Below are 25,602 nucleotides of genomic sequence, written 5' to 3' on the forward strand. Positions count from 1 at the left end.
TATATCACATTTTCTTCATCACCACTGGGTCAAACTCGTGGAATGTCCCACCTTAGAGCACTGTGGGAGTATCTTCACCACTCAGACGGCAATGGTTCAAGAAGGTAGCTCACCACCAACTCGAGAGCAATTAGGGTTGGGCAATTAATGACAGCCTTGTCAGCAACATCCACATCACATAAATGAATAAAAAAGTAACTGAGGTTTACAAATCAGGATCGGTTCACTGTCTGTGCAGAGTTACAATAGGGTCAATGAAACTACTCCATGCGTTTTCATGGAGAAATGAGAAAAGACATTAGATTCCTTTCCTTGTTCACTATCCAGCTACCCATACTCAAAATGTAGCTGCGCAGAATGGGAACAAGATAAAAACCCTGGGTCAACTCTATACTTGGATACCTGCAGAAAGGAGAGCCGTGACAGCCATGAGACACGCCCAATGGTGGTGGGCCAACTGCAACTACATCATAACAGACAACAGCTTACATACAGAATTTTCATCATAAGTATTTACTAAGGCAGTTTCAGTTAAAAAGAATTTGCTTTTACATACCACCTTTTACATTCAAGGTGTCCCAAAGCTCTTGACAATGAAGCCCTTCTGAAATGTATTGTAGGAAAATGTATTAGCTAACCCTGCACTGCAAAGTCCTACAAACAGCAAAATTGATAAATGTCCAATTCAACTAATTTAGTGAAGATGATTTAAGGATAAATATTGGTCAAAACACCTGGAAAATTTCCTGCTCTTCTCTGAATACTCCCACAGGGTCTCTTATGTGCATCTGAGAGCAGATACCTCTCCTAAAAGATGCTGCCTCTGGCAGTGCAGCACTGTTTAGGTGCTCCAGCCACTGAAATAGGGCTTGAACTCACAATAATCTAACCCAAGAGGCATATGTGTCAGCACTGAGCCAAGACTAACATAATTGTAAATCTATTACTAATTAAAAACATTACATCTGTGCATATTTACTGTTGTCATACTTATGCATTGATTTTTTTCCATTGTAAATTCTTATGGTCACATTTATAATGCAAACTTAGTAACTTACCACACTTCACAAGATCTGGCCACAGGGTGGGGCTGTATTATACTTAAACCTCAAAATGCAATTTTTTAAATGACAATTTTTCAGAATAACTGAAATCCAAAATAAGGGATTGAAAATTATCGCTTGACTTTTATATTCTATACCTTATGGTTAAGCCTAGAAACCCCATTAACCATTTCTTGAATGCTTTTTTGAATCTGAAAGCTGTGCCCCACCACAAAGCCAATCTATTCTCACTGAAGTCAATATATTACTTCAGATGGTGTCTGATGAAAGTTCTGTACAGCTGAAGCAGAACTTCATCTCCTTTGTATTGCAATGCCCTAGAGGTTATTACATATTTGTTTAGTTATATACTTAATTTTACATCTTACTTTTGTCTAAGGCAGAAACACACAAGATAAGAAGAAAACAGGGCCTGTGTAAGGATAGTAAGCATCTTAGACGAAACTTCAGCCTTGTGCCCTCCCCCCATCCCAATTAACTTTCAAAAATGAATACTGTGTATTAGTATGAATAAACATTCTGCAATTATAATTATATGCAGCAGCCCAGAATCAATTCATGCAAGTTTCAGTTTGCTGCAACATCACAGGAATGAGGGTAGCTATATTTCCCAACAGTATATTATCCCTCACCTACAATTTAATTATCACTAGACCCATCATAGTCCAGTGTACAAAAGACTGGGTATGGGGTGCTCTCAAACCTAGAGAAAGGTCCAGGGTGTTGCCATGACAATTCCAGGCCAGCTTCCCACTCTTCAACACAGAGAGCCCTGCGCATCCACAACAACAGCCGACCTGGTACAGGCTCCCACCCCACCCCAGGCCAGCCTGGGACAGACTCACCCTACCCCACTCTAAGTTTCAGCCCACCTCTTGCTTCCTTTTCTCTCTTATTCAGCTTCTTGTCTTCAGCATTATGAAGGATGGCGAATGGGTCGGAATGGTCATAAAGCATCTGGTCAAAGTGATGGGTGACGGTGATGGGTGACGGCGAAGGCCTCCTGTATGTCGACAGCAGGATCAGCCAGAGTAAATGCTCATCAACCTCAAATGACAGGTCCCTTCCCTCCCACCCCTGATGCTCCTCCAATAGATAATTTCTCTGGAGAAGCAGCAAGATCAGGAGAGAGGGAACCTGTGATTGGAGGAGCTGGAGCTGGAGCAGTCAGCATGGGAGAGACAGAATCTGTGATTGGAGGGATAGCTCTGTCTTCCCCACACTGCTGCTCCTCCAATCACTGCTCTACAATCAGTTTCCACTCTCAGAAACTGTCAGTTTTACTGATAGTTAATGGGTTTCTTTTTAAAAACACTGACAGTTGCTGAGGTCAGGGAAGGCCTGACAGTTCTGATATTTTTAAAAGCCTGCAGGGAAACAAAGAAGCTGCCCGAAGGTCGTTACCAGCAGTTCCTACGCACAATAACGACCAGTGAAACTAACAATTCCATTTTTTTTTAAAGCTGGTCTTTCGGGCCTGAAGGCCAGAAAGGAAGATGCCAATGGTGGATTTCCGAAACCCCAATGTATTATTTAGTGGAAATTTCTCATCCCTGAGTTTCATGAATAATTTATTCAGTTTTTTGCTGTTCCCCACCCACCGCCCCCCTAAATTTTGCCGCACTAAGCTGCAGCCTGGCTTGCCTAGTGGTTGTACTGGTCCTGGAAGAAAGATATTTCAGGTCACAATGCAATAAAGTGCTGGTCCTGTTGGAGAAAGGTGATGTTGGAAAACAGCTGAGATGCTGGATGTAGGAGCATTAGGGAGGAGGAATCTTTGGGTCTGGGAATAGTGGGAGGAATTATTTAAGGAACAGGGAGTAATAACAGTAGTCTCTTTTGTGTATGGAAGTAATAGAAAGGGGCAATTTATATTTAACCGAAACGTTAATTATTTTCAGTGATCATTATCAAGAAAACAGCTATAATACCTTCATCGTGCCTAATGCCATGATGTTCACGCTTTATTTGAAGAAACAACACTGGGTAGGTGTCTCTCAGCAAAACATGGCTATCCTCTGCACAAGGGGCTGCTTACCTCTGAGAAACTTCTTTACAACTGAGGAGTATCTTAGTTCAAATATCTTTTTACTAGTCCTTGCTGCCACTTGCACCTTCAAAGAAAGTGTGCGACAGACAATGGAAAAGTCTGCCTGAAGGACAATGGTTGTACAGTTCTAAGTTTAGGTTTGACAATACTTCTTGATCCCCCCCCTCCCCCACCACCCATCAACAAGAAACAGATAATGGGCAGGGAGCAAAGAGTAGACATAAATGGGTCATTTTCAAGTTGGCAGGCTGTGATTAATAGAGTGCCAGAAAGATCAGTGCTAATGCCTCAGCAACTTACAATCTATATTAACATCTTAGATGAAGAGACAGACATTAAAGTTTGCTGATGATACAAAGCTAAGTGGAAAGTAGGCTGTGAGGAGGGCACAGAGAGGCTGCAAAGAGATACAGGCAGGTTATGTGAGTAGGTAATGAGAGGTGAATGGGGTATGATGTAGGGAAGTCTGAGGTTATTCACTCTTAAGAATACAAAAGCAGAATTTTTTTGCTTGAAACATCTAAACTTTGATCTTCAGAGAGAATTGGAGAGTATAAGGAACAGAATGTTAGCATGCAGGTAACGCAAGCAATTAGAAAGACAGATGGCGTGTTGGCCTTTACCGCAAGGGGACTGGAGTACAAGAATAAAGAAGTCTTGCTACAATTGTACAAGGCTTTGGTGAAACCACACGTGGAATACGGTGTGCAGTTTTGGTTTCCATATTTAAGGAAGGAAACACTTGCAGTAGAGGCAGTACAGTGAAGGTTCACTAGGTTGGGATGAGAGAGTTGTCCTATGATGAAGGATGAATCAATTTGGACTCGATTTTTTGGAATTGGGCAATGATAGGTAATTTCACTGAAATATACAAGGTTTAGAAGGGTCTTGACAGGGTAGACACAGAGGTTGACTGGGGAATCTAAAACATGGGGGTATTATCCCAGGATAAGGGGATGATCGTTGGAGAGCCGGTGCGGATACGATGGGCCAAATGGCCTCCTTCTGCTCCATAACAATTATGTGATTCTGTGAAGACTGAGTTGAGGAAAAACTTCAGTGGAGTAGGCTCAACAGGCCATATGGTCTACTCCTGCTCCTATCTGTTGTGTTCTTGTGAAATATGTGCTAAAAAAGAGATAGGCTCGCCTTCGCCTAACTCTAAAAAGGGCACTTCCTTATTTATAGTCTAGTACTTTATATAGTCTGGCACCATATAAGGGAACTGAATGACTATTGACTCAGCAAACATCCTCTCCTCCATACAACATCCAACAGCACTTTTCCTGGCAAGTGGCCCTCAGTCCCAAAGACGGTCAACCTCCTACCACACATTATTTGTAGTAGCATATCTCTCTCTCTCTCTCCACAGAATCAAAAGGGACCAATATGGTCCATATGCGTATATACTCCTACCACAAATTTCCCTTTTAATGGCAAGCTGCAAGCCTTTAAGAGCTGCTACCTCAAGAGTTTACGCTCCCTAGCCAAACATGCTACAGTCCAATGTGACTCTACTTAAGAACTCAGTTCCAAAGAAGAGTCATATTGGACTTGAAATGTTAACTCTGTTTCCCTCTCCAGGTGCTCCCAGACCTGCTGAGTTTTTCCAGCATCTTCTGATTTTATTTCAGATTTCCAGCCTCCATGGTATTTTGCTTTTACTATGCTACAGTCCAAGCTTTTCTTGCACAGTAGACTTTTCAAATTAAGGGACTTTCATTGTAAAGGTTGGCAAGACCTGTTGCTAAGCTTCTGGTGCAAATGATTTTGTCCATCGGCTTCATAGTCCCATTTTTTTCCCTGTCAAAATAATAATTAACTAGGCAGGACTACAGAATCTATCCATTATAATAACTTCCTATTCATTTTGAGAGAATGAATGTCAAATAAAATTTGTCCACTTTAATATAGTGCAGCTTAAACAGTAAGATCTTTAATATTTGGCACATGAGCAGAACGGTTAACGGAGAGTTCCATTTACCAATGGAATACAGCACAATACTTGTAGCATGAACTAAAATGCTACAAGGCACTACACTGGAAATTACTCAAGGAGTAAAGAACAGTACTCATTACTTCTAATCTCCAACAGCACATTAAAACATAAACTTAAGTATAAAATAACACAGTATATGGCTATGGGCTCTGGATAACTTCATAATTGCTTCTGGTTTGTAAAGTGATGATTTGTATTAGGGGAATATCAGAAATGCTTGTTAGTAGAAAATTTCGGTTAGTAGAAAATTCCAGTTGGTAGAGTGCCGAATAAGACAAAGTTTACTTTAATTTGATTTAATGGAAACAAACCAATAAGAACAACAATAAACTAGTGCTCATTTTGGAACTGATCATCAATGATCCACAGACCAGGAATGCAAAAATCATAATGCTATCAAGAAATATGGATTATTAAAGTAATTCACCACCATACTAGAATGTAAAACTTTGCAACTACCTGTTCCTCAATTGCAAGCAGCATAATAGTGACATCCAATAGGATCAGGTTGCCAGAATTCTTCTACCTGCATCACACTTGCTCACTGGCTTAAATTGGGTGGATGTGCAGACAGGGCCTCAGTTTAATATCTCACCTAAAAAAGTTACCTTTGAGAATAATCCTGCTGATAGGAGTTCCTCGGCACTACACTGGAGTGTCAGCCGAGATTGCATGCTTGAAGTGGCACACGAACCCAGAACCTTCTAACTGTGCTACCATTGAATCAAGGCTGGCATTGAGCCTAAGGTCTCATAAAAATCAGTAACCAGTTAAAGGACACATGCATCCTAAACCAATTCAACCATGTTTGTCCTCTTCCATACAGCAAATGGAAGTTTTTTTTGGGTGGTGGTATTTATCAGCTTTCCATGTAAAATAAATGTAAAGAAAATTATGTAGAGGAGTTTCTTAAAATTACAAAATTATTCATTCAAATGTGAATGTTTCAGTACTGGTGTGGGAAATGAAAAAGGTAAAGTGTTAACAGGTAAAAAAAAACTTAATGTTGGTTGATGTTTGGCTTCAGTTCCCACTGCACCTAACAGGCCGCTGGAGTACACAAAACTTTATACTCCTTCCATAACACATCTACTTCTGGTTACAGGTATCATATGGTATTTTGTTTTTTGAAAAATGGTATAGACAGACAGAGAGAGAGAGAGTGAGAGAGACACCGATAGCAGGCCTCATCTCTCATTCCCTTTAAGTTTATTTTCATTAGGCCACAGCTGAAGCCATCCTCCAGGACAAGACTTCAATTCTGACTTTAACCCTTTCACTCTTAAAGTCTCAGTTAAGCATTCCACCCACCTATCGCTAACTTTCTTTCTGTTAATTATGTTAGCTCTTTAGTATTAAAATCAATTGTTAAAACCTGATCTATCATCATTCTTCATTTTAGCTTATATTATGGTTAGCTATAAATCACAGATGTCAGGTTAACTGTTTTCTTATGTAACCCAGTCTGAATACTCAAGGGTATATTTTCCTGTGTCAGCAGAAATCCATGCTGAAAGCTGCATGTATTACTTTGGGTAACTTTATCTACCCGTGCTACATCAGCCATTTGTTCCTCAAAGTATGTTAGCCATTTTAATTCAATTGCTGCTAAAATCAACAATATTTATAATAGTGGGTAAAATTAGAATTTTTTAAAATATTTAAATATTTTAATATTTAAACATTAGAAAGACATTAGTTAATTAAGGACAACCAGCATGAATTTGTAAAAGGCAAATTGCTTCTGACAAAGTGGAGTTCTTTGAAGAAATAAAATGCTCGTTTGGGAAATAAGGGTATATTGATAAAGGAAATACAGTGAATGTTGTTTTTGGATTTTCAACAGGCATTTAACAAATGTTGCATAGGTTGCTTGTGAATAAAATCAAATTAAGCATTAAGTTTAAGTGGCAGAATGGACAGGAAATTGATTAAAAAATTGAAAATAGAGTTTAATGGAATTTTTTGAATTGGAAAGATGTGTTTCCCAAAGGTTAGAGTTGGGACCATGCTCCAAATATAATACAGCAACATGTGCAGACGACAAAAGTAGGTACTGAGAAGAAAACAGTCAGCAACTTCAGGGGGACATGGACTAGTAAACTTGACAGACACATCAGATTAAAATTAATGTTGAGAAATAAAGATTTAATATCAGGAGAAAAAATTAAGAGGAAGCATACGTCAAATGACAAAACTTTAAAAGACTTGGAGCAGAGGCGGGATAGGGTGGCGAAAAAGTTTAACTTTGGACAACAGTATAAATGGACAGTTTTGAGTTAGCTACCTATTGTGCACCAGGCCCAATTTTCCTTTCATTAGGTCAATGGCAGAGTAATTGGCTAATTCTGTATTGTCCATTTTACACCATCATCCATGGTTGCAGTTACATTCCCAAAACATTAGACCAATTTTGAAACAGAAATACAAAAACCTTGAAAACTGAGAAGAGTTGATCAAGTTGTTTGAAAAGTACATATGAAATAATTTAAATAAATAAGATAGAGTACAAAAACAAAGAGGTATTGCTGAACATATACAAATTATTGACTAGACCACAATTAAAACATCATGGGTAATTTTCAACTGCCTGAGTGGCAACCTGGCAGAATTCAATAGAAGGAAAAGCAGGACAATCCACTCTGCCAGGTTCCCTCAAGGTGTATTAGTTTTTGATAAAATCATGTCAGCAAACAATTATTTTGAAAATTTTCTCTGGAAGCTTCCATTGTTCTTGCCCCCTTTATGGTAACAACACTCAAAGCTTCCTCTGAATTACTTTGCTATGGCCAAAAGTGCTCCTAGTGTGTGCCTGTATCATTACAGCAATTGCTGACAATGGCAAACACTTGAAAGGTTGCTGTTGCACATTGTATTTAGAGTACTCAGCACTAATTGCTTTCAGATAATAGTAGGGAAGGAAGATTGGCTATGCTGTCTTTAATTAATATTACTTTTACTTTTGAAAGTCTTCCCAAGAACAATTAATTGGACTCCACTGCAGCCATGTTTTAGTTATTGTACTGTCGTGATTTTCCATTTTAAACTATCCTAACTCCCCAATTTTATTATACTTTGTGTAGTAATATACTTTTTTTAGTCCTGGGTTTTCTTAGTTTGGCAATATCTCCTTTTGCCTTCTTCCCATCTTTGTTTTAAACTATCCTGTCTTACATCTTACAGCTTTTCTATAATCTTATTCCTAACACACCTAAAGCTTCTTTAATATTCCATGCTGCTGCCTGTACTCTCTTGATTTCTGGCTTCCTGCACAAGATTCTAGATAGTCTCATTTAGTGATAGTTAACCACCTCATCAGAAAGTTGGTCCCAATTCCTTTCAGGTATGGGTCATCCCATCGTACACCTCACACTGCTCTAGATCCAGCATTAATGCTCCAGAAATCTGAACCTTACCCTCTTACATGAAGGTTCCAATATTATTCTTCCTGTTGTCTGGGGAAACGTTAATTTCTCAGATTCTACAGAGGGGAAAGGGTGGGAGGGTCAGTAAAATCGAGTCTCCACACCCATTTTGTTGCTAGAATTTCCAGGGCTTTCATCAAGAGTTGCAGCAGGGTCTGCACCTGCAATGGGGTGAACAAGCAAGTGACCTTACTGCAGAATTGGATTCTTTGGTCCAAACGCCTTCTGGCTGATGCTGGGAGCAATAGGTGCCCCAAAGCCCAGGAGCCTGGTTTGCAGTTGCACTCCTGTTTCTACCCTTGATTCCTGGTTCAAGGCCCTGCTAGGTCATGTTGATAGTTTGGTCCACCAAAGCCTGGAGAGGCAAAGGGAACTTTCAGTTGACAGAATCTTTTCAGCCCCTGGGCAAAGGGGAAGCAATTTTGGGAATTATATTTCTAGTTAGGCACTTAAAGTTCCTACTTTTCCAAAAACCTAGCAATATGTTTTGATTCGTCTCCTCCCATGCTTTATTTCCTATGTAATTTTTGGTGAGATAAATTAATGAAAGTGCAGCTAACAGCAGGAACACAGGTTAAGGACACAAGTTACATATTGAATACCTTACAAAGGCAATTGAACAGCAAATGTCAGAGGCAAATGTCTGGTGGCCTGAATTAGTATTAAATGTAGTGGGCTGGAGTTTCCACTTGTTTGCATGGATTTCTCAGTGCAATGTGCCTGAAATCAATGTAAATGTCACAAAAGATTGTCAAATTTTAAGCATGAATTGTATTCTGCACAACTCGAGTTTCTGTAGTTTTTACACTAATTTTAAAAACATTGCACAAGAAATCAGGCCCTTCCCAAAACTGCTCACATCCTCATTAATCAATATGCACTTGCTTGCAGGCCTTTGAGGAGTCTCTAAAAATTAAGCATTTTCACTAAAAGGGCACTAATGGAATGTTTTAAAAACTTTGGAATGTAATTTTTTTAAAATCTGACAACCGAATCCCATTTTAACAAAGGTTTTTTTTTAATCATTTTCAGCCAATCAACATCAAGTGATGGACTGACACTGATTAAAAATTCTAATTTTTGAGTTAAACTCAGTTTCAACTGCATTAATCAAACTGCACCCAGGTACCACTTTTAAAAAGGAAGATATTTTTGAAAGCAAGTTTTATTTTTTTAAAAACACTGCTTGATTACATTGGTTCATAGCAGGTTTTACATTCAGCAATATGTAGATAAGATTGAGCAGAAATATTGAGAAAAAAATCACTTCAAAATGTGCGCAATTGTGCCCAAAGCAGGGATTCTTCTCGTTTAGTTTTTAAAATATACAGCATAGAGAATTCCTTTCAGATTTACCAAACACTGTTAATGATGATGCTACACAGCAAGCAATTACTTGCAAGTTCTTTGTCTCTGCCTCCAAATGCTCTTTAGCTTTTGTATATTTTTGAGACCACAATCACAAAATATGCAGCTTCACTAACTATACTAGTGGAATCTGAAAAGCCATGGGTACAGCTTAAATAATTTCTTCAAGGGTTTCTCCATTTTCAATTAATTTTTTTAAAATATAAAACTAGTCACCTATGCACATGCAAGTAGCATGGTTTCCTTGACAACAGGACATCTCATTCGTGATGCAGTTGTTGAACTACAAGTTCCCATGGATACTTCAAAAGAATCACTGAACATCTCTCTCAAGGTACAGAGTCATGATACAAGCTTTAGATTTACTTTCCTGTCATGTCATCAAAGGTGGAGAAGACTGTCTCTATTTTATTTGCAGTCTCAGGTTGTTTTTTTTTTGAAGTTATGTTCTTGATGTGGAATGTTGAGTGACACCATTCCAACTTCTAACCACCCTCTAGAATTTTAATTGCTCATTACAATCTCTGCAGATTAATCTAAAACAAGCTATACCTACCAATGATGTAAAGTCTATTTGCCATAAGAAAAAAAGAGATTGCCAATGCTGGAGTTTGGGTATTGGCACTGAAGCAGATCCTGAGGATCTAACTAGAAAAGATTAATAGATTATGCATTCAATAAACAACTATTTGGGCGACAAAAGGTTTGAAAACTGCTGTAATCAGTCCATCTAGCAGAGAATGGATCACCAGCTCTGGATTCTGCATTGATATCCAGTAGGAATATTCACATTGCTGGGTGCAGGTGCATCTCCCTCAACATGTGCAAAACCAGCTGCAAACACCGAATATGCAAAATCACCACGGTAGTGTTGGTTTCAAAGGTTTTATTCTTCACACATCCACAGTCTCTCTCTTGCTAACTTTGATAATAATATGGTGCACTGTGCTAGATGGCAGCCTTTCAGAAGCACACTTTGGCTTGCACACATTGGTTTAAAACCAGTCCTTAGTTCAAAAAAAGTTGAGTTGGCAGAATTAGGGTTGCCAACATTAGTGCTGCAGGTGTGCCTGGCATACTTTGCAAGATTCTTTCAGGTGTCTCTACAATTTTTCAATGATTGTTCATGGTGTACCATTGTGACAGAATAAAACTTTAAAGTGAAACCTGTCTGTAATTATTACCAGTTTTGGGGCTAAGTGCACATGCTCTGTCCAAACCAGCAGTCTCTGTTAATGCAGGTTCGCCTAAATCATTAAAATGAGGATATTTTGGTAATTGTTTCCATCTTAAAATCAGCAAGTTAACAGCTTTTTACACGAACATCCTATTATGTTTTCCTGTCTATTTAGTTCTAAAAGTACTGTTTAAATAACAAGCACTGATGAGATCATCATTGTGACTGGTCACTTTGTTAGAAAATGTTAAGGAATGAAATAATGGACACAGAGCAGATTGTGAAATTGGAACACAATGGATGCTATCTGATAATGATAAATTAGCTCCCTTTAGGTTATTTACTTCATCCATTTGACTATCTCCCCTCTCTCACATGTCAATCTCATGAACTCCTCCAAGCCAATTCCTCTGGTAATGTTATCAACAATCACTATTCAAACATAAAGACTTGCAACCAAAGTAGAGAAAATCGCAGCCTTAAAAAATTTCATAGTTACTCCAATATCGCTTTGTGCCGGATGTTTCAAAATCCTGAATGTCACAGTACTGTTTTTTTTTTAAAAGTATTGGTGAAAATCTTTCAAATACTGACTACTTAATCATTAGGTGAATGTGATAAACAGCCATTCAGTTTATACCATTGACATTTTTGGACAATTTCATTGCATTTGGGATTGCTTTGCTATGCTATTTTTTGTTTTGTTGTAATTGATAAACATGATTTCTGTGTGATTGTGATACAACATACCAGTTACTTCAACTGACCCAAAGAAACAACTTTCAAAATTCAATCTGAAACAAACAAAAAACAAACTTCAACTTTCACCTCATCAATCTGAACCAAATGCTTTATGGAAGGCCCCCTGTATGTTCTCAGTGCACTGGTGAGAGAGCTAATTCTCCAGATAAATTTGAAACTGTTTTAAATAGAATGGCTTACCTTTTCAAGCGACATCCTTCGTCAAAACACAGCAGTGACAAAGAAGCTAAACACCACCACTTTTCAGCGAGATTAATAAATTCATTTAAATTTCTACTGCAGGAATAGTTGTTTCTACATGTTTTGCGTCACATAGGCTGACAGTGCATGGTTATCATCTGCCCCCTGTCTACCACCACTAACTCCATAGACCACAATTGTATGGAAAAGCATAGTTCAGTCAATGCAGTGCAATACTGCCTAACACGGGCTCGTCTTCCTCCACATCCAGCCACATCAGCCTCAGTACTGAGTAGGAAAGGATGAGAACTGGAACATTCCATTTGAAATAGAAGGGGTGGTTTTTAACACATAGCCCATCCCATTCCCTTGCATACAGCATTACGTTTCTGCTTTCAGAAACACAGAAAATTAGAGCATGGCTCTCCTTCAAATATGAAGATTTCCTTATTTTCACAGTTTTAAAGCTGGAGGTGAGATTGAAATTCTCTAGAAGGCAATAGCTCTTAAGCAATTTGCCTTCCAAGTACGAGCAATTTTTATGCAATATTTAAGCAAAATAAAGTGGTATTTTTGAATTGTGAAAGACACTTAGTTTCTTTCTTCAATACTGCCAGGGATCTTGTCGGGCCTTGATCCATCAAATGATTAAACAATACTGCTTTCAAAATTGAGCCACATTATAGGATTATAAACAAATATATTGCTGTAGTGGATTTAAACAAATTAAAAATGCTCCAGCCAACAGGGAAAAGTTGGAATGAGATTACTGGGCAAATCCAAACTGTAAATCCATTTAAATTTATGGAGTATACCTTTTTAAAACTGATAATACGGTATTGTTAAAGAATCAACTCAGTCTATGAAAGGATTAAAAATTTAACTCAAATAAAATACAGCTAAAAGTCTTCTGTGAGAAATACACATTATTTCCAGACAGAGACAGACCAGAGGCCTTGAGAGCCAGGCCCTTCCAGACAGGGAGCCAAGCTTAAGCTGATAATGCATGCAGCTGCATTTTGATTTTCAAGAATTCTCACTCAAGCAAAGAAGCTTCATATTAAGCCAGGCAATGGTACGTTATTCTAAAAGCAACAGATTTTCTTTATATTAGAAACATGGGTAAACAAATGGCCAGATCTGCAAAATCCATGAGGAAGTCAGGTCACTGCAGTTATAGGGTCGAGGTCTTATCAGATCTCCCAATAAACTGAGGTAAGGACAGCAAAAGCAATGCTTTATACTTGAATTGTAAGTATAAAACTAGTTTGTTATTTGTTTGGATATCTTAACTATTTTAATTTTTAAGTGGATTTGAGATTTAAAGTTAGTGCTTTTAGATGAATTGGTTTATCTTGTATTTACACTTTGCAATCATTAAAACAATGTTATAATGTAACCCAAGATTTAAACTTATAATAAAGTATTACAGTAACCATTAAAGAGGTTGTAGTCTCAATCTGTAAACCACACAAACCCTATAAATCTTCTAAAATTCTTAATTATAGGATTCTATAAATTTTCTGAGAGTGTTATTCTTAGGAATAACTAACCTGTTACAATATACAAGATGAGATAATTTTATTTAATTTGAAAACTCCTGGAGAAAAGGCCATTTATTTTAAGACCGAATTGCTATCTAGCACAGCTGACTAAGCTCTTCTATTTTAGAATTTCTTATAGTTGAGGTTTTAATTTAGCAGTAAGTCAAAAGGAAGATTTACCCTTGTCTGCAGGATGGGTAAAGGTAACAGAACTCAAACAGTATCGCCTGTGACATTTTTCGTCACTGGTTGGTGGGTTTGCTGTTTTAGGCTGCTACACAGCATATTTCATAATTATGTAACCTGCTATTTGCGACTTGTGGAAGGAAAGAAGAAATAAAATTATCACTATTTTCCTTGCTCTTTCCCATACTCAAGCTCTTTTGATCTCCATTTTGCCTGTTTTCCTCTCTGGCTCACATATGCTTCGAATCATAGAATGATACCTCTGAGGAGGCCATTTGGCTCATCGAACCTGTGCATGCTCTTTGAAACAGCTTTCCAATTAGTGCCACTCCCATGTTCTTTACACAAAGATCTGTAATTTTTTCCCCTTCGTAGCTTATCCAATTCCATTTTGAAATTAACTATAGATACAGCTTCCATCATCTTATCAGGGTAGTGTAGTCCAGATCATGTAAAATAAAATTTCCTCATGTCACTTCTTGTTCTCTTACCAAAAATGAATGCGTTCTCTGGTCACTGATCTTTTCTTATTCAACCTCCCAGAACTATTCATGATATTGAACACCCCTTTCACATCTCCCCTTATGATCTCTGCTCAAAGCAGAACAACCCAGTCTTCTTCTTGTTCATTTATGGGATGTGGGGATCACTGGCAGGCCAGCATTTATTGTCCATCCCTAATTGCCCTCAAAAAAGTGGTGGTGAGCTGCCTTCTTGAGCTGCTGCAGTCAATGTGTTGTAGGACCACCCACAGCGTTGTTAGGGGGGGGACGACATAGTTCAAAGTCAGGATTGTGCAAGACTTGAAGGGGATTTTGCAGGTGGAGGTGTTCCCATGGATCTGCTGCCCTTGTCCTTCTGAGTGGCAGAGGTTGCGGGTTTGGAAGGTGCTGTTGAAAGAGCCTTGTAAGTTCCTGCAGTGCATCTTGTAGATGGTACACACTACTGCCACTGTGTGTTAGTGATGAAGGAAGTAAATGTTTAAGGTAGTGGATGGGTTGGCAATTAAGCAGGACTGCTTTGTCCTGAAGGGTGTCGAGCTTTTCATGTTTGTTGCAGTTGCACTCATCCAGGTACATGGAGAGTATTCCATCACACTCCTGACTCGAGCCTTGTATATGGTGGAAGGCTTTGAGAAGTCAGGAGGCAAGTTACTCTCCACAGAATTCCCAGCCTCTGACCTGCTCTTGTAGCCACATATTTATATGGCTGGCCCAATTCAGTTCCTGGTCAATGGTAACCCCCAGGGTGTGGGGGAATCAGCAATGGTAATATTGAATGTCAAGGGGAGATGGTTAGTTCTCTCTTGTTGGAGATGGTCATTGCCTGGTACTTGTGTGGCATGAATGCCACTTGTCAGCCCAAGCCTGAATATTGTCCAGGTCTTGCTGCATATGGACTGCTTCAGTAGTCGCGATTGGTGCTGAACAAGGAGAATCACCCAGTCTCTCCACATAACATGGTATGATGCCAATAAATCTCTGCTGTACCCTAAGGCCTTGACATCCTTCCTATAGTGCTGCCAAGAATTGAACACAATATTCCAAATGGGGCCTAATCAATGTTCTATAACTTCCTTGCTTTGCATTATAAATTGAGGCATTGAATGCAAAGGATCTCAAAATATCCGTTTCTTTAAAAAAGTGTTTTCAACATCCCACCATCTTTAAAAATTTATGTACATCATCTTTATGTACATATTCAACCACTGCCCCCATCCTACCCCTGGTCTCTCGGCTCCTACAGCCCCTTTAAAACTGTACCATTTAGCTTAGATATCCTTTCATTCTTCCTATCAAAATGTATCACATCATACCTCTCTGCATTAAATTTAATCTGTCACATGTCTGTCCATTTCACCAGTTCAGATACAGAGTAGACGCATTTGCATGAGAGAAAAAGGAACGGCAACCAAACAGGATGCTGTGGATGTCACAGCAAAAGACGCGGTAGTAGAATAATTGTATATGTCAAAAATAAAGAGGAGGAACCAAAAGGCTGTCAGTACTCAAACCAGAAAAGTCATTTCTATAGATCAAAATATCCTCATGTTGCTTTCAACCATTTCAAAATTTCCCAGCTCTCCAATATCCTTCCTGTCGACAAAAGTAAATGCAAAGTATTTAAATACCTCTGCCATTTTGGATCACCTGAGAATTCTCTCCAGAGTCCCACCTCATTTTCAACAGTTTTTTTGATGTACTTGTAATATACTTTATCACTTTAAAATGTCATCATACACTCTCAACATTGCTTTTCCTGCTCTTATTTATTAAATTATTATATTACCCCTCACTTTTTTAACATTATTCTTTTAATCCTTATAAATTCTCTTCATTTTTGTTGGTTTATAACCTTTATTTATGCATCGCATTCTGAAATCAATTGCTTTCTTCTTAACGGAATATATTTATTTGCCAACTACACAATCTTTTTAAAAAACATCCCACTGCTGTTCTGAAGTCCTACGTGCCAATTTCTCCTTCCAAGACTGCAATATGCTTTAACAGTTTCATTTATTTCTAGTACAGGTATAACTGGTATTTGCAATATATTGAATGTTGAACATGACACTTCCTCACATCAATGGATTATTTTGCTTAAAACTGAATAATATCTCTACATTCTAGCCTATTGCCCTCAGCAGAATCTGTTCTACCTGTGGTACTGTCATTTACATCTGTAAAGAAACTAGTTATCGATGACCTTAGGAGGAGAATTAATCAGATATTTCATTACATTTCAAATCATTGGATAGAAATTATTATTTTATTTCTTCAAAGAGCAAGTTTTTGTATGTTACATTGTTCTTAAAAAATGTCTTCGGTATGATGCGGAAATTTTTAATCCAGGGTATTTCAACTAACTGCCAAATTTCCTTCAATTTCAACCGTAATTATAAAAGCTTTTAAAACATCACATGTTTTTGCATAGCTAATTGAAATAACTAAACAGAATGTTTTTCCTACCATAGTTAAAGCAACCAATGACTGGCATCATAGACTGGGTATTTGAGCCTTGACATAAGATAAAATCACTTGGTCAGCAAATGTCTGCTCACCGTACCAAAATCTTATACCTGTTTCTCCAGTTTCTGCTGTCGGAGGCTGATATTTTCATCCTCAAGGACACTAAAAGAGAAAGCAGACTTAGTTACTGGCCACACAAAATACAACAGCTTAGTGAGTAGGCACTAATCAAAATGTTTGGTAGTATAGTTTCAATTCAGGTCTATTATAGATGGTATCTTGGGTTCAGCAGCCTCAATTGCTCCCATAAGCAACCTGGGCATCTTAATTTTATGGAAGTTGGCCCACACTGCCTTATATTGACATAAGCTGAGATGTAACAAATGTATTTCCCCTTGCGACTTGCTCCAGATATCAGCACAGTTCACACAAGTATTTCTTCAATTATCCAAAAAGCGGAATGGGAAAACACCTTTGGTGAAATGTGGCTTAATACAAATAATTAAATTGCTATACTTCACATCTGGTGAACAGAGAACAATAGATCTGCTGCATTCTATACTTTCCATATCAATGAGTCATCTTACTTGATGTAAATAGACTTACTCCTCTGCATTCTCACCTACAGTCCAGAGAATTCCTTCTCCTTGCAGCATTCTTCTTTAGACCCTGCTTTTACTCGGACCTCCCTCTTCATAGAGAAGGACTAAAGAGTTTTCCAACACTTGATTCCAAGATGCAAACTCAGGAAACTAACTCCAATTAACATATTAACAATTAACATATGCCTATTGCCTAGGAATTTTTTTCATACTTCTGAACGCACTTCTGCTTAAAAAATTCTCAAATCATTTCAATAAAAAATTGATCCGAACACCTTGACACTTGACAGCTTCGGTTCAGCTCAGAGGTTTGAAAGAATAGTTTCACCATTTATGATCAGAATGCTACTATAGTGAAATGGTATGAGATAAAGATGCATGTAAAAGGTACATGATAAAGAGGGAAAATTTATGAGAAAATAACCAACAATAGGACAGATGACCAAAAGCTTGGTCAAAGGTAAATTTTAAGGACTGTCTGAAAGAAGAGAGAGAAAGGTAGAGACATGCGAGAGAAGTTATCTGGACTGAGGACAAGTGCCAAGGTCAGGTTGACTTCTGCACACCAACATAAATTAAATCTACATTAGAGCATGCCAAAGCACTATGTCTCCAGCCACATTAGCAATAGACTATTGATAGTGTTGGCACAATCTTCATCAACCAACTTTCACATCTATAATGATTTTTTAACATTCGTTCATGGGATGCAGGCGTCACTGGCTAGGCCAGCATTTATTGCCCATCCTAATTGACCTTGAGGTGGTGGTGGTGAGCTGCCTTCTTGACCTGCTGGAATCCATGTGGCATAGTACACCCACAGTGCTGTTAGGGAGGGAGTTCCAGGATTTTGACCCAGCGACAGTGAAAGAGGCCAATATATTTCCAGGTCAGGATGGTGTGTGGCTTGGAGGGGAACTTGCAGATGGTGGTGTTCCCATGATTCTGCTGCCCTTCTAGATGATGGTGATCTTGGGTTTGGAAGGTGCTGTCTGATAAGTCTTGGTGAGTTTAACTTGTATGTCTGTGATGCTTTAATCTATTCCTTGTGGCCAAAGAGAAAGATTTTATATATCACACATAACTATTGCATGTTGTGTCAGCAAGTTACTGGTAAAATGCTACATCCAACTACAGTGCTTGCAATCACACAAGGGAAATTCTAGACTGGACACATCCTGTTATAGCCAAATGCTGAAAGTACATGTTTTTCAAGAAGAATGTTGCTCCAAACCAGTGAGAGATGCAGAGACACAGATTGATTGCAGCCCTGCAGGCTCGAGCCATTTAACACTTTATGAAGAGACAACTCTGGAAATCATGGATTTTTAGGCCAGGGAAAGTGTAAACAAGGAAGAACTTGGTAGATCTGTGACAGTACAATAAAGCAAATGTTCAACCTACTGTCAATCATCAGCAAAGTGATGGAAGGTGTCATTGAGTGTATGTCAAGTGGCACTTAGAAAGCAAAGCCCTAGTCACCGATGCTGAGCTCCATTTCCACCAGGGCCACTTGGCTCCTGAACTCATTATTATAATCTTGGACATAAAAGACAAAAAGGACAAAAAGCTGAACTCAGAGGTCAGGTGAGAGTGACTGCTCTTGACACCAAGGCAATATTTGACTGAGGCATCAAGCAGCCCTAGCAAAAGTGAAGTCAATAGAAATCAGGGGAAAACTCTCCTCTTTTCTACTTTGACTCAGTTCTGTTGAAGAGTCATACGGACTTGAAACATTAAACCATGTTCCTCTCCGCAGATGCTGCCAGACTTGCTGAGTTTTTCTAGGTATTTTTATTTTTGTTTTGGATTTTCAGCATCCGCAGTTTTTTGCTTTTAAAATTCTCCACTGGTTGGAATCATATTTAGCACAAAGGAGGATGATTGCAGTTGTTGGAGGTCAATCATCTTAATCCCAGGACATTGTTGCAGGAGTTCCTCCTCTGCACAGTAATAGTTGGGGACTGCAGCTACCCTAATATCAATTGGGATAAAAAAAAGTGTGAAGGGCACAGAGAGCACAAAATTCTTGAACTGCATTGTAGAACTTTTTTAGCCAGCACGTGACAAGTCCAATGAGAGGTGGTGCAATTCTAGACTTAATGTTAGGAAATAAAGCTGGGCAAATGGATGAAGTAGCAGTGGGGGACCATTTTGAAGATAGTGACCATAATACTGTTAGATTTAGTGCCCAGCTATAACCTCCATAATGATCAACTCTAATAACTTCCCCACAACAGACATCAAGCTAACTGGCCTATAATTTCCTGTTTTCTGACTCCCTCCCTTCTTGAATAGAGGGGTTATACTTGCTACTTTCCAATCTGATGGAACATTTCCAGAATCTAACAAATTTTGTAAAATTAACATCAGCGCATCAACTACCTCATTAACCACCCCTTTTAAGACCCTAAGATGTAGTCCATCAGGACCTGGAGACTTGTCAGCCTGCAGCTCCATCAATTTGCTCAGTACCGTTTCCCTAGTAATTTCAATTTCACCAAATTCCTTTCTCCCGTTCACCTCCTGATTCGCAGCTATTACTGGAATGCTTTTTGTATCCTCTATAGTGAACACAGAAGCAAGATATTTGTTCATCTCTTCCACCATTTCCTTATTATCTATTAACTCCCCATTCTCACTTTCTAGAGGACCAACACTCGCTTTACTAACTCTTTTCCTTTTTAAATACCTGTAGAAACTCTTGCTATCTGTTTTTATATTTCTAGTTAGCTTCCTCTCATACTCTAATTTCTTTGTCCTGATTACTCTTTTAGTCATTCTCTGCCATTCTTTATATTGTCCAAAATCATTCTGAATACTCTGAGATAGCCCCTTAAATGTCTGCCACTGCTTCTCTATTGATTTATCCTCTAGTCTAGTTTCCCAGTTCACTTCGACTAGCTCAACTTTCGTCCCCACATAGTTGCCCTTACTTAAGTTTAAGGTACTAATCTTAGACCCACTCTTCTCCCTTTAAAACTGAATGTAAAATTCAAACAATTGTGGTCGCTGCTACCTAAGGGTGTCTTTACTCTGAGGTCATTAATTAATCCTGTCACGTTACACAATACCAAGTCTAATATAACCTGATGCGTGTGAAACAGCCTTCAAGAAGACTCCAACTATTTGTGCATAAGTCTTTGTCCAGTAACTGAAGTTAAAGAAAGCCATTTGGAATTCCATTGACAAGTGGGTACTGTGTTAGCTTGCTGATTTTATCTTTAAATCTAAAATCTATTTTGGATGGTTGCATTAAAAGGTGTGTGTCACTGGGAGTCAGGTTAATTAGGAATTTTAGGAGTTGTTATAGAATCAAGTAATTCTAGTCTTAGGTGTTTACTTGAAATCTTTTATTTTGTTGATCAATTTTAATTTAATTTTTAATATCTCTAAGGTCTTGACTCATTACTTCTGAATTCAGTGCACACATCTTCTCATAATAAATACAAATTGCAAAACTGTTGTGGTAGCATGACCAAGTTTCCCTTGTGGATTTGGTCTGCCTGGCACACATCACTTGCCACGTCATAACAAAATAAAATCCAAAAATGTTTTACCAGTACATTAAGAGCAAGAGAATAACTAAGGAAAGGGTAGGGCGTATCAGAGATGTACATGGTAACTTGTGCATTGATGCTGGAGATGTGGGCAGGGTTGTCAATGAGTACTTTGTCTCTGTTTTCACGAAGGAGAGAGATGATGCAGGCATTCTACTTAAAGAGGAGTGTGAAATATTAGATATAATAAGCATACTAAGAGAGGAAGTACTGAAGGGACTGTCATCCTTGAAGGTGGATAAATCACCAGGGCAGGATGGATTGCATCCCAGGTGTTAGGGGGAAATTAATAATGCTAAACGAGAATACAGTAAGAATTTACTGAAAAACCCTTAAAATCTCTGGGCAGACATGGCTGCTAAACATATTGAGAGTTGAAGATTACCAGTTGAACATTGCACAGACTTGAGAGTCAGACTGGAGACAAAAGTAGGAAATAAATTAGATTAAGTGTACTCCCCTCTCACATAGAGAAGGGGCAAATGGCTTTAGCTTAGATATGGGAAGACATACAATGGACAAAGAGGGGGCTTTGATGAAACACAGTCTTGAGTTGTGAGAACCCAAGGTCTCTGCGTATGTGTTTTAATTTTGATTGGATAATATAGTTTGGTATACAGCCTTTAGAATAATTGGTTAGCAAAATCACATGTTTATGTACTCAATAGGATAGAGTTAGTGTCGGTTACCGATTGGATGTATTCAAATGTACTCAATTGTGTTATGATAAGAAAAAGTACAAAAATAATTAAGTGTATTAAATCTGGGAGTTGGGTCTTCATTCTAAGGAATGATTGCGTCTCCCTTGCATATGCTTGAATAAAACCGGTTAAAGGAAGCCTGAGTCTCTGTGGGATCAGAGAGTGTAACTTCTCCTCTTCAACTGGCCTATGTGGCAGTTGCAGGATTGGAGAGTGTACCATCTTCAATTGGTGTAGTCAGCAGGATTCGCCCGGACCTCTGTGAAGGCAGAACAATGATCTGGTGAGTTCCGGTTGTTCATGTCAGACTAGAACAAAGGTCTAATAGGGCGGATCCGAATGTTTCAGCCAGGGAGACTCAGGTGGACAGTTGAGGCAACTGAGCCTTGGGACACAGAGTGTCTCGTGGGAACTGGGGGTCCCTGTTTAAAGTTGAGGCAATTGAGCCTCGGGAGACGGAGTGTCTCGGGAGAACTGCGGGTCCCTGTTTAAAGTTGAGGCAATTGAGCCTCAGGAGACGGAGTGTCTCGAGGGAACTGTGGGTCCCTGTTTAATGTGTGAATGCGAGTATGACTGAGAAAATTTAACTCGAGTTCGTTGCGGGATGGGGAGGTGAAGGAACCATGTCCCTTCACCTCGCCAGGAAGCATAGAAAGCTGATCAGCAAAATGAAACAACAAGGTTGGCAGCCGAGCAACCCACTGTTACTCTCCAAGGAGTGGTGGAAAGCTCAGACTAATGATAAATCTGACAAAGCTACAGTACTCATTCTGAGTCTATATCTGCAACAAACTAAACTAATACAGAAATATCCCGGTCAAGTTGCAATGGTTGCAACGGAAGATCGATTTCTCTCAGGGGCCACCAACAGATATTGGGAATATGTGGAAGGATAATGGAGACCTGAGAGATCCCGTCCCCCCCCACCAAACCCCCCAAACTCCCACTGAATTTTTGTAACTTAAAAGAAATGAATTGATCTAAGTTTCAAGAGCTATTTGTGCTGAGGAGAGAGAGGGAAACCCCTAGGGGGTTAATGAGCAGTGACAAGCAGCAGCAGAGAAAATGTGAGCTTCAGTCAGTTTGATTGTCCCTTTAGGTGGAGCCTCCAAGATCCCTTTATTCCCCCCACTGCTACTTGAAGTTTCGTTCAATATTATAGGGATATAAATACATACCTTTATATATGTGTTTGTTTGTGTGCACGGAAGCATTTGTATGTGAGCTTTAAAGTGTATTCATCCCTAAATTGTCATTTGTGTATGTAGTTCGGCACCTTAGAGTCGAAAGCCCCATATTAGATTAAAGGAAAAGTGTACTCAAACATTCCAAATAAGGTTTCAGTTGAGATTTCTGGCAAAAATCATAATTTTTGTATTGTAAAGATAAAACAGGGTTTGCCTTTGAGATGAACCAACCCCTTGTACCACCTCCTTGCAGACTAATAGGGAATAACCCTCATCACTATCTTCCAAGCTGATTGGGATTGATACATACGAGTTGGTATTCTAAAATTCTGAGGGAAAAAAAATTACCTGAAATTCAGAAGGATTCTAGGAAAACCAAAAGACATAAACACAGAGTCTAGGTGGTTCCAATAGATAAAAAGGGGTTTCTTTTGAAGAGATGAATTAAATATTAAAGGAAATCTGCATTCCAAAGGCACTGTAATTTGAATTTGGAGCAATCTTGAGATGTAAAGTGCAGTTTAATTTAACAGGTTACTTTTGAATAACAAGGATGCTATCCAAAGATAAAGAATGTGTCAATAAACTTCTAATCTGGATACAAATCATTACACTTGAAAAAGAGGTTGTTTTAATTTTGATAGTGTAAATTACAGTTCTTACAAAGTTTAAAAATTTGTGGTTTGATTCTTGATAAAGTTCTCAAAAGGGAATTTTCATCTTAAAGGGTTTTTGACAACAATTGGCACTAATTCAAATGCTACAAGCTTTTGTATTTGTAAGTCTGTTCCCAAAATGTGAAGTCAAGCTCAAGACCTTGACAAAGTTTGGCAGAAATCCAATTTTTGGCTGAGTTAATGAATCTGGGATAATGCTAAAAAAAGTCAGACATAATTTAGTGGGCTACTTTTGAGACAATAAGATGTTGATTGAGAAGATAAGGAAGCAAAACTTATCAATGCCTGATTTCTGTTTTAAAACTGTTAGGAAAATACTTTATTGGACTGTAAAGTCTCTCCAGACAACCTAAACAAGATAGCATGGTAGCTATTGCATGTGTAAAATGGTATGAGCAAAGGATTAAAGGGTCATTAAGGAAACATGTAAACTTATGGAGATTAAACAGAAGTTCCACATTCCCTACCACCCGCAGAGCTCAGGGATGGTGGAAAGAATGAATCGAACTCTAAAAACATCTATAGCCAAAGCAATTCAGAAGACAGGGAACAGCTGGACCACCGTATTGCCCAGCATTCTGATGCGCCTTAGGGCTACACCAGGTTCACCCCATTGAATTGATAATAGGAAAGGCCATGCAATTACCTGAAGGCATTATAGTAGGAGGAGGAGTGTAGGGCCAGTGAAAGGAAGAATACGGGACTATGTAAGGGAATTAAGTAAGCAATTACATGAGTTAAGAGAGGATGTTAGAGACAGATGATTAGGGACATAAAGGCAGATAAGTATGAAGGGCAGCAGCGAACCCTTCAGGTGGGTACCAGGGTAATGGTCAAGATGAACCCAGAATGAACTGAGTTTGCACCCAGATGGCATGGATTATGACAGGTGATATGTGCTCACTTGTAGATATGAAAATGGTAAATAAATGGAGGCACTATACACAGTTAAAGATATATGATGAATCACCAAGCGGTAACCTGGACAACGGGAGCCAATGTTAATGTTTCCACAGGTCCGTGATCCTAGCTATGAGCGTATCAGTGCTGGCATGAGAAGCACCAATGGCCAAAGCCAATAATGGCATCTGCCTTCACCCTGGGCAGTACATACTACTTCCCCAAGGAGGAAGTGGGGAATGGATAAGAAAGCCCAACACCTGAATTACGGATCAAGTCACTACACAGACACATCAAATGAACAATTGGGAACAGGACCCCCACGTGTGATCACACAAAGAGTTGTAAGAGTACTTTACATTTAACAGCACCAGGACAGCCAGTTTGATTGACACCAGTCGAGTGTAACAATGGGAACTTCACGGGATGGTGATACTTACCCAATGGTAAGGACAATGATGAACTGATGAATGCACTTTTAAGGACACACCCCAGCAGGAAATACACACCCAGTAACACCTCATTAAGCCATAAGCATAGACATGAGTGGTGGGGTAACAATAATTGGGATTTATGACAATAGAACTGGACTGGGTTGGTGATATGGGGGATGTAGAACTTACGCGCCCCCTACCAGTTTTTCATCCACAAACATTTGGATGTATGAAGAGATTAATGTGACCGCTGGACGGACAGACCTACCTCCTTTTGTTTGGGAACCAGGTTTTGAGGGACAATATTGTCAAGAAACATTTAAATATGTAATTGATAGGCCTAATGTTTATGATACATGATGTTTTACTTTGACTATATGTAGATATCAAAGACCCAAGCAATGTCCAGATGTAGCAAGTCCCCCCATAGATTGGATAGTCAGGATAGGAAAGTCGAAACCACTACAACATGATGTAACTATGCTCTCCATGGAAGTAACATACAATATCTCGGGACTCCTGTCAGTGTTACATACTACTTGTCACAGCCACCAGAATTCCATAAAATGGGCTAGAAACCAACTGAAGAGGATAGTCAATGACTATAAATTTCAAATTGTTCCAGGAATTAGAGCAAAAGCGCAGGCTATTTGGGAGTGCCAATTCCATGCTTAATTCAGGTCATATCTATGTCTTTAATGATTATGCCTCCTGGGTAGCTGCTGAGACTGCCCGAGGGTTACACTACAGTGCACGCGGGACAGGATATGCCCTGACAGCTGTGGAGCTACAAGGAGGAGGTCTGCTACGGATCCTT

The 25,602-nt window shown here is 38.9% G+C and overlaps 1 protein-coding gene across 4 annotated transcripts in view; it reads right to left on the reverse strand.

Annotated features, from left to right (window-relative positions):
* Positions 1 to 25,602, reverse strand: part of LOC121293411 (tubby-related protein 3-like) — a 142,040-nt gene that overhangs the window by 76,459 nt on the left and 39,979 nt on the right. For 3 of the 4 annotated variants that reach the window (XM_041216472.1, XM_041216474.1, XM_041216471.1), the window contains one exon: positions 16,835 to 16,886. In XM_041216472.1, the coding sequence (XP_041072406.1) occupies positions 16,835 to 16,886 (52 nt within the window). Of the gene's footprint in view, positions 1 to 12,025; positions 12,151 to 16,834; positions 16,887 to 25,602 lie in introns of those variants that run through there. The other variant, XM_041216473.1, reaches the window with a different exon arrangement.

The sequence above is a fragment of the Carcharodon carcharias genome, chromosome 21 (genome assembly GCF_017639515.1).
Source record: "Carcharodon carcharias isolate sCarCar2 chromosome 21, sCarCar2.pri, whole genome shotgun sequence".
NCBI lineage: Eukaryota > Metazoa > Chordata > Chondrichthyes > Lamniformes > Lamnidae > Carcharodon > Carcharodon carcharias.